At 42.0% G+C, this 13,511-nt stretch overlaps 2 protein-coding genes and 1 long non-coding RNA gene across 8 annotated transcripts in view; 1 reads left to right on the top strand and 2 right to left on the bottom strand.

The window, feature by feature from the left end:
* Window positions 1-13,511, top strand: part of LOC143019972 (uncharacterized) — a 400,229-nt gene that overhangs the window by 239,055 nt on the left and 147,663 nt on the right. The window lies entirely within an intron of this gene.
* The window catches only part of LOC143019740 (serine protease ndl-like), a 232,041-nt gene that overhangs the window by 74,872 nt on the left and 143,658 nt on the right, over window positions 1-13,511 (bottom strand). The gene's annotated exons all lie outside the window — the stretch shown is intronic.
* LOC143019968 (cell adhesion molecule Dscam2-like) overlaps window positions 1-13,511 on the bottom strand; it is a 115,034-nt gene that overhangs the window by 12,684 nt on the left and 88,839 nt on the right. For all 5 annotated transcript variants that reach the window (XM_076176025.1, XM_076176022.1, XM_076176024.1 and 2 more), the window contains 2 exons: window positions 12,296-12,442; window positions 4,752-4,912 (listed from right to left, as the gene is read on the bottom strand). In XM_076176025.1, the coding sequence (XP_076032140.1) occupies window positions 4,752-4,912; window positions 12,296-12,442 (308 nt within the window). The remainder of the gene's footprint in view (window positions 1-4,751; window positions 4,913-12,295; window positions 12,443-13,511) is intronic.

The following is a 13,511-nucleotide window of genomic DNA, read 5'->3' as shown; positions in this document are numbered from 1 at the left end:
TGTTAGGAAAGTAAAATGTGGCATAGTGGAATATAAGGTGCTTTGCATTTATGTAGTGGTTGTATCTGAAGCAATTTAATTCTGTTGCCAGGCCAATTCTGTATTGCTACAGTCGATGTACATAAAAATTAAAATGGGCAGTGAATGGGGGAAAGAGAAAAAGTGATTGCAAAGAATCATTTAAAATGGAAGGGAAAGCCATAGCATTAGGGTTAATGAATGCTGAAGGAGTGACAGGTTGTTTTAGGGAGCATCTTAGTAGGTACTGTACTTCTATTGTGTGAGAAAGACTTTCTTAGTGGTCTCAAGGCTGTAATATCTTTAAGCAAACACCCACTAGAGCCTAATTCAAATACTAGAAGTGACTTAATTGTATATAAAATACTAAAGACATTTTAGCAGGGTCAACATTTATACTCGTATAAACCCCTGAATAGCCTAGATTTTGCCACTAGCAAAATTTGTCTTAATCAGACCCATGACTGCATTTTTAATAAACTTCTAACATTTAATCCTCTCACACAATTTCAATGAAATACATCATGACATCATTTCATAGTGTAAATCATTCATCATACTGTACAGGGATTTCTTAATTTAGGCGTGTTTAGAATACTTCGTCTGGGGTATTGGCTGCTTGTTATTGTGGCAAAGTAGCATGCAGTTGATACTTTAGGGTCTATATGGGGCACCACTATGGACCAGAGCCACACATCATTTTGTCTATGATAGAGGAAAACTCTTCATAGAGAAATGATGACACTTTTATACTATGACTGTCCCTCCATTATGCTGTCCCCCAACCCCTTGCTGCTGTCCTGTACCTTTTCTCTGAGTATTCATTTTCTGCTGTGGGGGAATTCCCTGTGATGGGGGAAAAGAATACTGCCACCAAGTATTTCCACTTGGATCGTAAGAGGCGAGAAGAAAGGGACGGGGAGTGGGACTAGGCATCCTTCTCCTTGTAGCCTCACAGGGCACATTCCTAGATGAAAAAGTAAAGGCATAAGAGGGTCTGGGAGTTTTCGGACCAGCACCCTAAGGTTTGGGTCTTTTAATGTGCATGGATGTGGTACAGATGAGAGTAAAAGGGAAGAGATAGGTAGTATGTTTGTGAGAAGAAAGATGGATGTGTTGGCTTTGAGTGAAACTAAGTTGAAATGGAAGGGCGAGTGTAAGTTTGGGAGTGTAAGTGGGAGGTTATCAGGAGTGAAGAGAGGGCGAGGGAGGGAAGGGGTGGCTATTCTAGTAAGTGAAGAGATAGGTAAATGTGTAGTGGAGTGGAAGGAGGTTTCCTCAAGGATAATGTGGATGAAGGTGAAACTGGGAAAGGAGATGTGGGTCTTTGTAAGTGCATATGGGCCTGGCAGTGAGAAGAGTGTAGAAGAAAGGGAGGCCTTTTGGATAGATTTAAATGAGTGCATAGAGGATTTAGGTAGAAATGTCAATGTAATAGTACTGGGAGACCTTAATGCTAGGGTAGGAAATGGTCCAATTGATGGAGTGGTTGGGAAATGTGGATTTCCAGGAAAGAATCATAGTGGAGGGTTGATGGTGGAAATGTGTCTAGAAAGAGAGCTGATGATCGCAAATACAGTGTTTTGGAAGAAAGTCAAGCATAAGTACACATGGGAAAGGGTGGTGGATGGAAGGGTGGTAGATAGAGCGTTGATGGATTATGTAGTGGTAAATAGGATTATGATAGGAAGAGTTAAGGATGTACATGTGCTAAGGGGAGAGGGTGGGGGAATATCAGATAATCTTTTGGTGGAAGGTAAGTTGAGAGTGGAGGATAGATGGAGAAAGAGGAAAGGGACAAAAGGTAGGGAGGTGCTTAGAGTGAACTCTTTAAATGAAAAGGAAAAGGAGGAGTACAAGAAGAAGCTGAAGGAGGAGTGGGAGGGTGTGAAGGATAGAGTAGAGCTAGGTGTAGAGGAGGAATGGAGATGGTTCAAGGAGGGAGTCACAAAGTGTGCAAGGATGGTGTGTGGAACAAGAAGGACAGGAGGAAATAGAAGGAAGGGTAGTGAATGGTGGGATGAGGAAACAAAGAAAGTTGTAGAAGAGAAGAAGCGAGCTTTCACAGATTGGTTACGAAATAGGATGAGGGAGTCATATGAGAGGTACAAAGAAAAGAAAAGAGAGGTAAAGTGAAAGGTAAAGGAGGCAAAGAGGAGAGCAGATGTGAAGTGGGGTAAGAGTATGACAGAAAATTTTGAAAGTAATAAAAAGATGTTTTGGAAAGAAATTAAGAGAGGAAGAGGAGGCGAATCAAGTAGAGAAGAAAAGGTAAAAGGTGCAGATGGAGAGATGATAATGGAAGAGAAGGCAGTATGGGGAAGATGGGCAGAATATTTTAGGGAGTTGCTAAATGTGAAGGAGGATAGGGAGTGAAAGATAGTTGCAGTGGGAAATGCTAAGAAAATGAGAGTGATGAGTGAGGAAATGGAGAAGAAATAAGGAAGGATGAAGTGAAGGCAGTTGTTAAGATGATGAGAGCAGGTAAGGCATCTGGTCTGGATGGATGCCATGCAGAATGTCTGAAAAAAGGAGGCACAGTGATGGTGGACTGGCTGGTGAGGTTATTTAATGTTTCCTGGAGAGAGGGTAGAGTGCCGGAGGACTGGAGGAGTGCCTGTATAGTTCCACTTTACAAGGGAAAAGGGGACAAGTGTGAATGTAGTAATTTCAGAGGTATTAGCTTGTTAAGTGTAGTTGTGAAGGCTTATGGGAGAATCTTAATTGAGAGGATTAGGAGAGGAACAGAGGGAGTAATTGGTGAGGAGCAGTGTGGATTTAGGATGGGTAGAGGTTGTATAGATCAGATCTTTGTGGTAAGACAAATATGTGAGAAAGCTATAGGAAAGGTGGAAGGATGTTTTTTGGGCTTTTATGGATCTGGAAAAGGCTTATGATAGGGTAGACAGAAAGGCACTGTGGGAGGTTATGCAGATATATGGGATAGGAGGAAAGCTTCTAGGAGCTGTCAAGAGTTTTTATGAGAGTAGTAGAGCTTGTGTCAGGATTGGAAATGGAGAGAGTGAGTGGTTCGAGGTAAAGGTGGGACTTCGTCAAGGATGCGTTATGTCGCCCTGGCTGTTCAACTTATACATGGATGGGGTAGTGCGAGAGGTAAATGCAAGGGTAGTGGGTCAGGGATTGGAGATGGTTAAAGAAAATGGAGAAAAGTGGGAGGTGAGCCAGCTGTTGTTTGCTGACGACACTGCGCTTGTAGCAGGATCGGAGGAGGGACTGAGGAAGTTGGTGACAGAGTTTGGGAGAGTATGTGATAGAAGAAAGCTAAAGATAAATGTGGGTAAAAGGTGATGAGATGTACAAGGGGTGAAAGTGGCAGTAGACTGGAAGTGAGCATTAAGGGAGAGCGACTGGAGGAAGTGGATAGTTTTAGATACTTGGGTGCAAATGTGGCAGGAAAAGGTGGAGTGAAGGTGGAGGTAGAATGTAGATTGAGAGAAGTGAGTAAATGCCTTGGTGGATTGAAGAGTGTAATGAGGAATAGACATTTGGGAATGGATGCTAAGAGGAGACTGTATGAAGGAGTGATTGTACCAACAGCACTGTGTGGGGCAGAAACATGGAACATAAGAGAGGAAGGGAGAAGGAGTTTGAATGTGTTTGAGATGAGGTGTCTGAGAAGTATGATGGGGGTTACTAGGCTAGATAGAGTGAGAAATGAAGAGGTGATGAGAAAAGAACGGGGGTGGAAAGAGAGTTGGGAGATAGGGTTGATGAAAGAGTATTAGGATGGTTTGGACACATGGAAAGAATGAGTGAAGAAAGACTAGTAAAAGAGGTATGGAAGGCAGATGTGGAGGGAGTGAACATGAGGGGACATCCTAGGATGAGGTGGATGGATGGGATGAAGGGGGCTTTGGGGAAGAGGGGAATGTCTGTTGAGGAAGGACGGGAGAGGACAGAAGACAGGGGTGAATGGAGAATGGTTGTATATGGATGATGTTGTGATGCATGAGGTGGAATGGGCAGGGAGATGGGGGGTGAGGTAGTATGTGTGAGCAAAATTTGACGCAGCCCGAAGGGATTTCTCCCCGTCTTCTCCTTTTATGCAATGGGGGGACGGAGAGGGGGGGGGTCGCCAATTTAATGAAGCGGCCTTGCTGTGGATGTGCTGTGTCTGGCGACACTGCTTCTGACCCAGGGCAGTGGACAAGGTGCAGGGATGACCCGTCATCCAGGAGGTGCTAAGATAAGAGGGAGGGTGGAGGGGTGTGGAGTGTATTCAGGGATGGAATGGGTGGGAGTGATTTTATGCCTTTTCCTTTTTGGCTACCTCCCTTGTAAGGGGGGAAAAGCCTTGGTATATGTATGTATGTAGAATATGTAATTTTGGAATAACACAAGGTAAAAAACCTAGTAATTTTTTCATACAACATGGATTATTTAGAATAATACAATGTTAAAAAATCAAATAAGCAATAGTAAAATTTAACTGTTCACTTTATGTGATTTTTACATTATGTGATCCCTTCAGGAATGTATCCTTTGCATAAATCGAGAAATCCCTGTATTATCTATAACATCTTGCAAAGCTACACTTTCATCTAGAAATAAGTAGTATAGTATATAATTTGATTCCTGAATGTAAAAACTGGGGCTTCATATACACAATAAATTCAGAAAAGTGCTCCCCAAACTCTATATACAGTAAGGTTTAATGATACAGCCCTTGGGAACTCCTACTGAGTAAGAATATATTTATGTAACAATCTTACCGACGATACAGGTCTAGCTTCTGTGACTCCATAGCGTGGATCATTGTAAACAAACTTCTGGAACTTGGTTGACACTGTGGATGAGTCATCGTGGCTGCCCCGCCCCTCACCCCCAGCCCCAAGCTGGAAAGTGGCATAGGGGTAGATGTCCTCAGAGTATTCTGTGAAGGGAAGAAAATAGAGATAAATTTTATGTTTTATTTTTGTATATCTGTGTATGTATTTACCTAGTTGTATCTTATGGGAAGGGGAGCTATGCTTGAGGTGTCCCGTCTTTGTACTATTGTCTAGCTTACTCTTAAATTTGTGTATAATTTTTGCACACACTATTGTTTTATCCAGTTTGTTCCAGATATCCACCACTCTGTGTGGAAAACTTTTTTTTTTCAGGCCTCTTCTATAACTATCCTTTTTGAGTTTCTTATCATGTCTCCTTGTATTTCTCTTATCCCAATATAATAAGTCCTCTCTATCTTGGACTTCCTTGCCTTTCATGATTCTGTAAATGGTCAGCAGGTCGCCTTTTTCTCTTCTTTTTTCCAAAGTCAGTAGTTTCAATGTAGCCAGTCTCTTCTCATATGAAATTGTTGGGGCCATTTTCGTGGCCGCTCTCTGTATTCGTTCATTTTTTTTTATGTTCTTTTTGGTACTAGGTGACCAATGTCGCAGCATACTTCAGTCTAGGCCTTATTAGGATGACTAGTAATTTTTTCTAACAATTTCTTCGTCTAAATTGGTAAATACCACCTCTATTGATCTTAGCAAGTTGTAAGATTCTTCGACAATTTTGTTTATCTGTTTATCAGGGGACAAGTCATTTGAGATAATTACTCTCAGGTCTTTTTCAGATCCCACTTTCTTTACTTCCTTTGTTCTAATTTTATATTGTCCTGATACTTTTTTTTCTCTTTTATGCTACATTTCTTTATGTTGAAGTCTACTTCCCACTTTTGGCTCCATTTCCAAACCTTGTTTAGGTCCCTCTATAGTGATTCACAATCTGTTTCAGTATTCACCTTCCTCAGCAATTTTGCATCATCTGCAAAGAAGCTCATGTAACAATCCACATCTTCATCCATGTCATTCACTTAAATAGCAAACATTATTGAAGCCAATACCAATCCCTGTGGAACTCCACTAATCACCTCCTCCCATGATGAATTCTTTTCTTTGAGCACTACCCTCATTTTTCTGCCACGCAAGAAATCCTCCATCCAGTTTAGTAATTTACCTAGAATTGCTCCTATGCTTTCCAGTGGTACTTTGTTGAAGTCTTTTTATAAGTCTAGGAAAGCACAACCAGTTCATCCATCCCTTTCTTGTATTATATCTATTAGTCTTGAGTAGAAACAGATTAAGTTTGTGGCACATGATCCTGCCCTGTCTGAATCCAAATTGTCTCATGTTTATTATATTGTTTTCTTCCAGGTGTTTTATCCATCTATTCTTTATTATTTTTTCACAAATTTTGGTTAGTGCTTGTAAGAGAGACCGGTCTATAATTTGTTGGTTCTTCTTTGTTTCCTCCTTTATATAATATATAACAATGTTAGCATTTTTCCAGTCCTTTGGTATTTTTCCTTCTTTGAGTAAGCAACTTATTATGTTATATATTTTGTCCATTAATTCTTCTTTATGTTCTTTTAGTATCCAATTTGCAATTCTGTCTGAGCTGTGTGATTTCCTGACATCAAGGTTCGTTAGTTGATCCATTGTTTCTTTTTATGTTATTGTTATTTCCCTCATGGGGGGAGGGGGGGAATTGTACTTCACTTCCTTCATCCCAATGCTCTACTTTTTCTCTAAAGAAAACTGACTTGAGGTGGTTGTTCATGATTTCAACCATTTCTAAATCTTCTGTATATTCTATATTTCCATGGCATAATTTCACCATCTGTTTTTTTTTTTTTTTTAAGTTTACGATTCACATATCTATAGAATAGTTTTGGTTTATTTTTATATTTTGTGTGTGTGTGTGCATTTCTATGTACATTCACCTAATTGTGCTTACATATAGTTAACAGGATGGCTACCTCTTTCATAAGGAGGAAAAAAGCAGCCTATTGATATATATATATGAGAAATTCGCTAGTGGACAGCAACATCAATCAGATAATTTTTATGACCATCACATGTAGGACTTGAACCTACCGCTCAGAGGATATGAGGCTACTGGGCAGCAATTTAACTCGCTCAGCTACAGAGACTACAATAGTCTCTGAACTTAAAACACTACTGGTTCCCGAGATAAGGAAAGATTGCTATCTGCGACCCCATTTCCTTTTTCACCAGAGACCCGAGTCTCCTAGTAGGAGGGGGTAAAGGCCAGAATGAATCCCTTTCAAGCCTCACCATTGTAACCACGTGAAAAATTCCCTAGTGGGCAGTGACATCAGTCAGATCATTTTTATGACTGTCGCATGTAGGACTCGAACCTACCGCTCAGAGGCCATAAGGCTACTGGGCAGTGCTTTACCCTGCTCAGCTACAGAGACTACAAAAGTATCTGAACTCAAAACACTACTGGTTCCTGAGATTAGGAAAGATTGCTATCTGGGACCCCATTTCCTTTTTCACCAGAGACCCAAGCTTGCTAGTAGGAGGGGGTAAAGACGAGAAATTCACTACTGGACAGCAAAATCAATCAGATAATTTTTATTTTTATGACCGTTGCATGTAGGACTAGAACCTACAGCTCAGATGCCATAAGGCTACTGGGCAGCAATTTAACTTGCTCAGCTACAGAGACTACAAATGTCTCTGAACTCGAAACACTACTGCTTCCCAAGATTAAGAAAGATCGCTATCTGCGGCCCCATTTCCTTTTTTACCAGAGACCCAAGCCCACTTGTAGGAGGGGGTAAAGACCAGAACAAATCCCTTTCACGCTTCACCATTGTAACCATGTGAAAAATTTGCTAGTGGACAGCAACATCAATCAGATAATTTTTATGATAGTCACATGTTGTACTCGAACCTACCACTCAGAGGCCATAAGGTTATTGGGCAGCATTTTAACCCACTCATCTACAGAGCCTATACATTTTTTTTAACTCAATACGCTACTGGTTCCCAAGGCTAGGAAAGATCACTATCTACGACCCCATTTCCTTTTTCACCAGAGACCCAAGCCAGCCAGTAGGAGGGGGAAAAATGTGGAACGAATCCCTCTCACACTTTGCCACTGTAACCATGTGAGAAATTTGCTAATGGACAGTGACATCAATCAGATCATTTTTATGACCGTCACGTGTAGGACTCAAACCTACTGCTCAGAGGCCATAAGGTTACTGGGCAGTGCTTTAACCCGCTCAGCTACAAAGACTACAAAAGTCTCTGAACAAAGTGTGAAAGGGATCTGTTCATATCTTTACCCTCTCCTACTAGCGGGCTTGGGTCTCTGGTGAAAAAGGAAATGGGGTCGCAGATAGCAATCTTTCCTAATCTCGGGAACCAGTAGCATTTCGAGTTCAGAGACTACTTTTGTAGTCTCTGTAGCTGAGCAGGTTAAAGTGCTGCCTAGTAGCCTTAAGGCCTCTTTTTATTAGGTAACTTATGGGCTAAACCAGTGGCCATAGTGGCTAGTTTACTGAGGACCATACTTCCCTGCAAGAGAGAGCTGGGGCAACAGATGGAATGGTTGATAATAATGACAGAATAAAATCCACTCAGTTAAGCTAAGGAAATACATTTGAAGACTAACATATGAGAGATCCTTTACAAAACAACTAATTGGATTATCAGCCAGGATGACCACATCTTGGTGTCTTGTCAGTCATCAGTTCTTTTCTAATCCTCCAATCAAGACCTCCCAATCATATCCTACCCATAGCAACCTCCAAGTCAGAAACTCCCTAACCACTACACCTGACACAGCCAACCATATATACATACATATACCAAAGGCTTTTCACCCTTACACGAGGGGTAGCCAAAAAGAAAAAGGCATACAAACCACTCCCACCCATTCCATTCCCTACATATTCCACTCCCCTCCACCCTCCCTCTTATCTTAGCACCTCCTGGATGATGGGTCATCCCTGCATCCTGTCCACTGCCCTGGGTCAGAAGCAGTGTCGCAAGACACAGCACATCCACAGCAAGGCCGCTTCATAAATTCGGCGACCCCACCCCATGCAGAAAAGGAGAAGACAGGGAGAAATCCCTTCGGACTACGTCAATTTTTTTTTCTTATACATTCTCCCCCCATCCCCCACCTACTCCCCCTCATGCATCACAGCATCATCCATATACAATCCTTCTCCATTCACCCCTATCTTCTGTCCTCTCCCATCCTTCCTCAACAGACATTCTTCTCTTTTGTAATGCCCCTTTCACCCCATCCATTTATCTCATCCTAGGATGTCCCCTCATATTCGATCCTTCCACCTCTGCCTTCCACACCTCTTTTACTAGTCTTTCTTCACTCATTCTTTCCATGTGTCCAAACCATCCTAATACTCTTTAATCAACCCTATCTCCCAACTCCCTTTCCACTCCTGTTCTTCTCCTCACCTCCTCATTTCTCACTCTATCTAGCCTAGTGACCCCTATCATACTTCTCAGACATTTCATCTCAAACACATTCAAACTCCTCTCTTCCTCTCTTATGTTCCTCGTTTCTGCCCCATACAGTGTTGTTGGTACAATCACTCCTTCATATAACCTCCTCTTAGCATCCATTACCAGATGTCAATTTCTTATTACACTTTTTAATCCACCAAGGCATTTACTCGCTTCTCTCAATCTACATTCTACCTCCCTTTCCTGCCACATTCGCACCCAATTATCTAAAACTATCCACTTCCTCCAGTCTCTCTCCCTTAGTACTTACTTCCAATCTGATGCCACTTTCTCCCCTTGTACATATCATTACCTTAGTTTTACTCACATATATCTTCAACTTTCTTCTATTGCACACCTTCCCAAACTCTGTTACTAACTTCCTCAATCCCTCCTCTGATCCTGCTACAAGCGCAGTGTCGTCAGCAAACAACAACTGGCTCACCTACCGCTTTTCTCCATTTTCTTTAACCATCTCCAACCCCTGACCCACTACCCTTGCATTCACCTCTCGCACCACTACATCTATGTATAGATTGAACAGCCAGGAGAACATAACACATCCGTGATGAAGTCCCACCTTTACCTCAAACCATTCACTCTCTCCATTTCTAATCCTAACACAAGCTCTACCACTCTCATTAAAACTCTTGACTGCTCTTTACAGTTTTCCTCCTATCCCATATATCTCAGTACCTCCCACAGTGCCTTCCTGTCTACCCTGTCGTAAGCCTTTTCCAGATCCATAAAAGCCTAAAAAATATCCTTACCTTTTCCTATAGCTTTCTCACATATCTGTCTTACCACAAAAATCTGATCTACACAACCCCTACCTGTCCTAAAACCACACTGTTCCTCACCAATTACTTCCTCTGTTCCTCTCCTAATCCTCTCAATCAAGACCCTACCATAAGCCTTCCCAACTACACTCAACAAGCCGATCCCTCTGAAACTACTACACTCACACTTGTCCCCCTTTCTCTTGTAAAGCGGAACTATACAGGCACTCCTCCAGTCCTCTGGCACTCTACCCTCTCTTAAACAAACATTAAATAACCTCACCAGCCAGTCCACCATAACTGTACCTCCTTTCTTCAGACATTCTGCATGGTATCCATCCAACCCAGGTGCCTTACCTGTTCTCATCATCTTAATAGCTGCTTTCACTTCATCTTTCCCTATTTCTCCTCCATTTTCCTCACTCATCACTCTCATTTTCTTAGCACTTCCCACTGCAACTACCTTTCCCTCCCTATCCTCCTTCACATTTAGCAACTCCCTAAAATACTCTGCCCACCTTCCTCTCACTGCCTTCTCTTCCATTATCATCTCTCCATCTGCACCTTTTACCTTTTCTTCTCTACTTGATTTGCCTCCTCTTCCTCTTTTAATTTCTTTCCAAAACATCTTTTTATTACTTTCAAAATTTTCTGTCATACTCTTACCTCATTTCACATCTGCTCTCCTCTTTGCTTCCTTTATCTTATGCTTAACTTCCCTTCTCTTTACTTTGTACCTTTCATATGATTCCCTCGTCCTAATATGTAGCCAATCTATGAATGCCCATTACTTCTCTTCTACACCCTTCTTTGCTTCCTCATCCCACCACTCACTACCCTTCCTTCTATTTCCTCCCACCCTCCTTGTTCCACACACCATCTTTGCACACCTTATGACTCCCTCCATGAACCATCCCCATTCCTCTTCCACTCCTAGTTCTACTTTATCCTTCACTCCCTCCCACTCCTCTCTCAGTTTCTTCTTATACTCATTCTCCTCTTTTTTTCTCATTTAAGCAGTTCACTCTAAGTATCTCCCTACCTTCTACCCTTTTCCTCTTTCTCCACCTATTTTTCACTCTCAATTTATCCTCCACCAGAATATGATCTGATATTCCCCCACTCTCTCCCCTTAGAACATGTACATCCTTAACTCTTCCTACCATACTCCTGGTCACCACTATATAGTCCATTAATGCTCTATCTGCCACCCTTCCATCCACCACCCTCTCCCATGTGTACTTATGCTTGACTTTCTTCCTAAACACTGTATTTGCTATCATCAACTCTCAAGACACATCTCCACCATCAATTCTCCACTATGATTTTTACCTGGAACTCCATACTTCCCAATCACTCCATCTATTGGTTCATTTCCTACCCTAGCATTAAGGTCTCCCAATACAACTACATTGACATTTCTCCCTAATCCCTCTATGCACTCATTTATATTTACCCAAAAAGCCTCCATTTCCTCTACGCTCTTCTCACTACCATGCCCATACGCACTTACAAAAACCCACATATCCCTTCCCAGCTTTACTTTCATCCACATCAACCTTGATGAAACTTCCTTCCACTCCACTACACACTTATCTCTTCACTTACTAGTATAGCCACCCTTTCTCTCCCTCATCCCCTCTTCACTCCTGAGTACCTCCCAGCTACACTCCCAAACTCACACTCACCCTTCCCTTTCTTCTCGCAAACATACTGCCTATCTCTTCCCTTTTACTCTCATCTGTACCACATCCATGCACATTAAAAGACCAAAACCTTAGGGTACTGGTTGGAAAACTCCCTGACCCTCTTATGCCTTTACTTTTTTTAGGAACGTCCCCTTTGGGGCTACAGGCAGTAGGACTCCTAATCCCATCCCCCATCCCATTTTTTGTCGCCTCTTACGACTCAAGTGGAAGGACTTGGTGGTAGCATTCTCTTCCCCCACCACAGGGTAGGCGAATAGAGGAAATGAATATTCAGAGAAATGGTACAGGACAGTAACAAAGGGTTGGGGGACAGCATAACAGAGTGACAGTCATAGTATAAAAGTGGCATTTCTCTATGGATAGAGTTTTCCTCTATAACAGACAAAATGATGTATGGTTCTGGTCCATAGGGGCGCCCCATATAGACCCTAAAGTATCAACTGCATGCTACTCTGCCACAATAACATGTAGCCAACCAATCCTTGAAAATCACCTGGGATGCGTTCTAGTGTAGCTGGAACTGGCTGGGGCTTCCTGACAGTGGCGTAGTAGGTATCACGTTGGTGCAGCAGGTTTGTTTTGTTTTCTTCAGCCTCCCGCTCCTCTGAAGTCATTCCGTCATTCCCGCCTGAGGCTGCCCCTGCCAGACCAAAGGCATCCACCATCAAACAAGCAGAAGAGACAAAGGATAAAATGTAAATAGGTAATAAGTAGATAGATATAGACAGGTAAACTTTTATATATATATATATATACATATACATACATATATATATATATATATATATATATGTATATATATATATATATATATATATATATATACAAGATTTGTAAAATAAGTAATGAGAAAATGTCAGGTGGGACATTAAATATGATTTGATCAAAATACTACTTCATGGCGAAGTACACACACATATATTCTATAAAATGACTAACTGGCAACTTTCTATATTTGTAGGCCTGAGTGCAGCGGTGAACGTTGTGGAACCAGTCTGATTCAGTTTGCCAATCTGTGAACACTTGTTAAGATGCAGGGAAACATGGAGCAACATTATGCCATCAAATTTTGTGTTAAACTTAAGAAAACTAAACAAGAAGCTTATGGAATGTTAAAGGAGGCCTATGGGGATCTACAGATGAGCCAAGCAAGTTTCTATCAGTGGTTTAACAGATTTTCTGAAGGAAGTGAACAGGTTGAGGATGAACCCAGATCTGGAGCACCGAAAAGTGCACGCAAGGAGGAAAGCATTGAGGAACTGCAAAGGTTAGTGATGCAAGACTGTTGAATATCTGTGAGGATGATATCTGAAGCTGTTGGTATCAGTATTGGCACAGTAGAGACGGTTCTTACCAAAGATCTGAACCTCCGCAAAGTCTGTGCCAAGGTCGTGCCAAAGATCCTCTGCGATGACCAGAGGCAGTTTCCTGTGGAATGTTGCATAACTCGATGCTGGTGACCACCTGGATGGCTGGCTGACAGGGGAATGAAAGTGGTACAACACCGACCCTACAGCCCTGACCTAGCCCCTTGTGACTTTTTCCTGTTCCCATGCATGAAAGACAGCCTAGGAACCAGATTCCAGTCAATAGAGTAGCTGAAAGAGGCATCAGAAAGTTACCTGAAGGGACTACTGAAAAAGGACTTTGAGGAGGTCTTCCAGGATTGGGAGAGGACACATGAAGAAGTGTGTAGATGAGAGAGGCAA

Source organism: Oratosquilla oratoria, chromosome 38 (genome assembly GCF_046742065.1).
Source record: "Oratosquilla oratoria isolate Oo_2021 chromosome 38, ASM4674206v1, whole genome shotgun sequence".
NCBI lineage: Eukaryota > Metazoa > Arthropoda > Malacostraca > Stomatopoda > Squillidae > Oratosquilla > Oratosquilla oratoria.
This window is presented reverse-complemented; position numbering and strand designations above follow the sequence as displayed.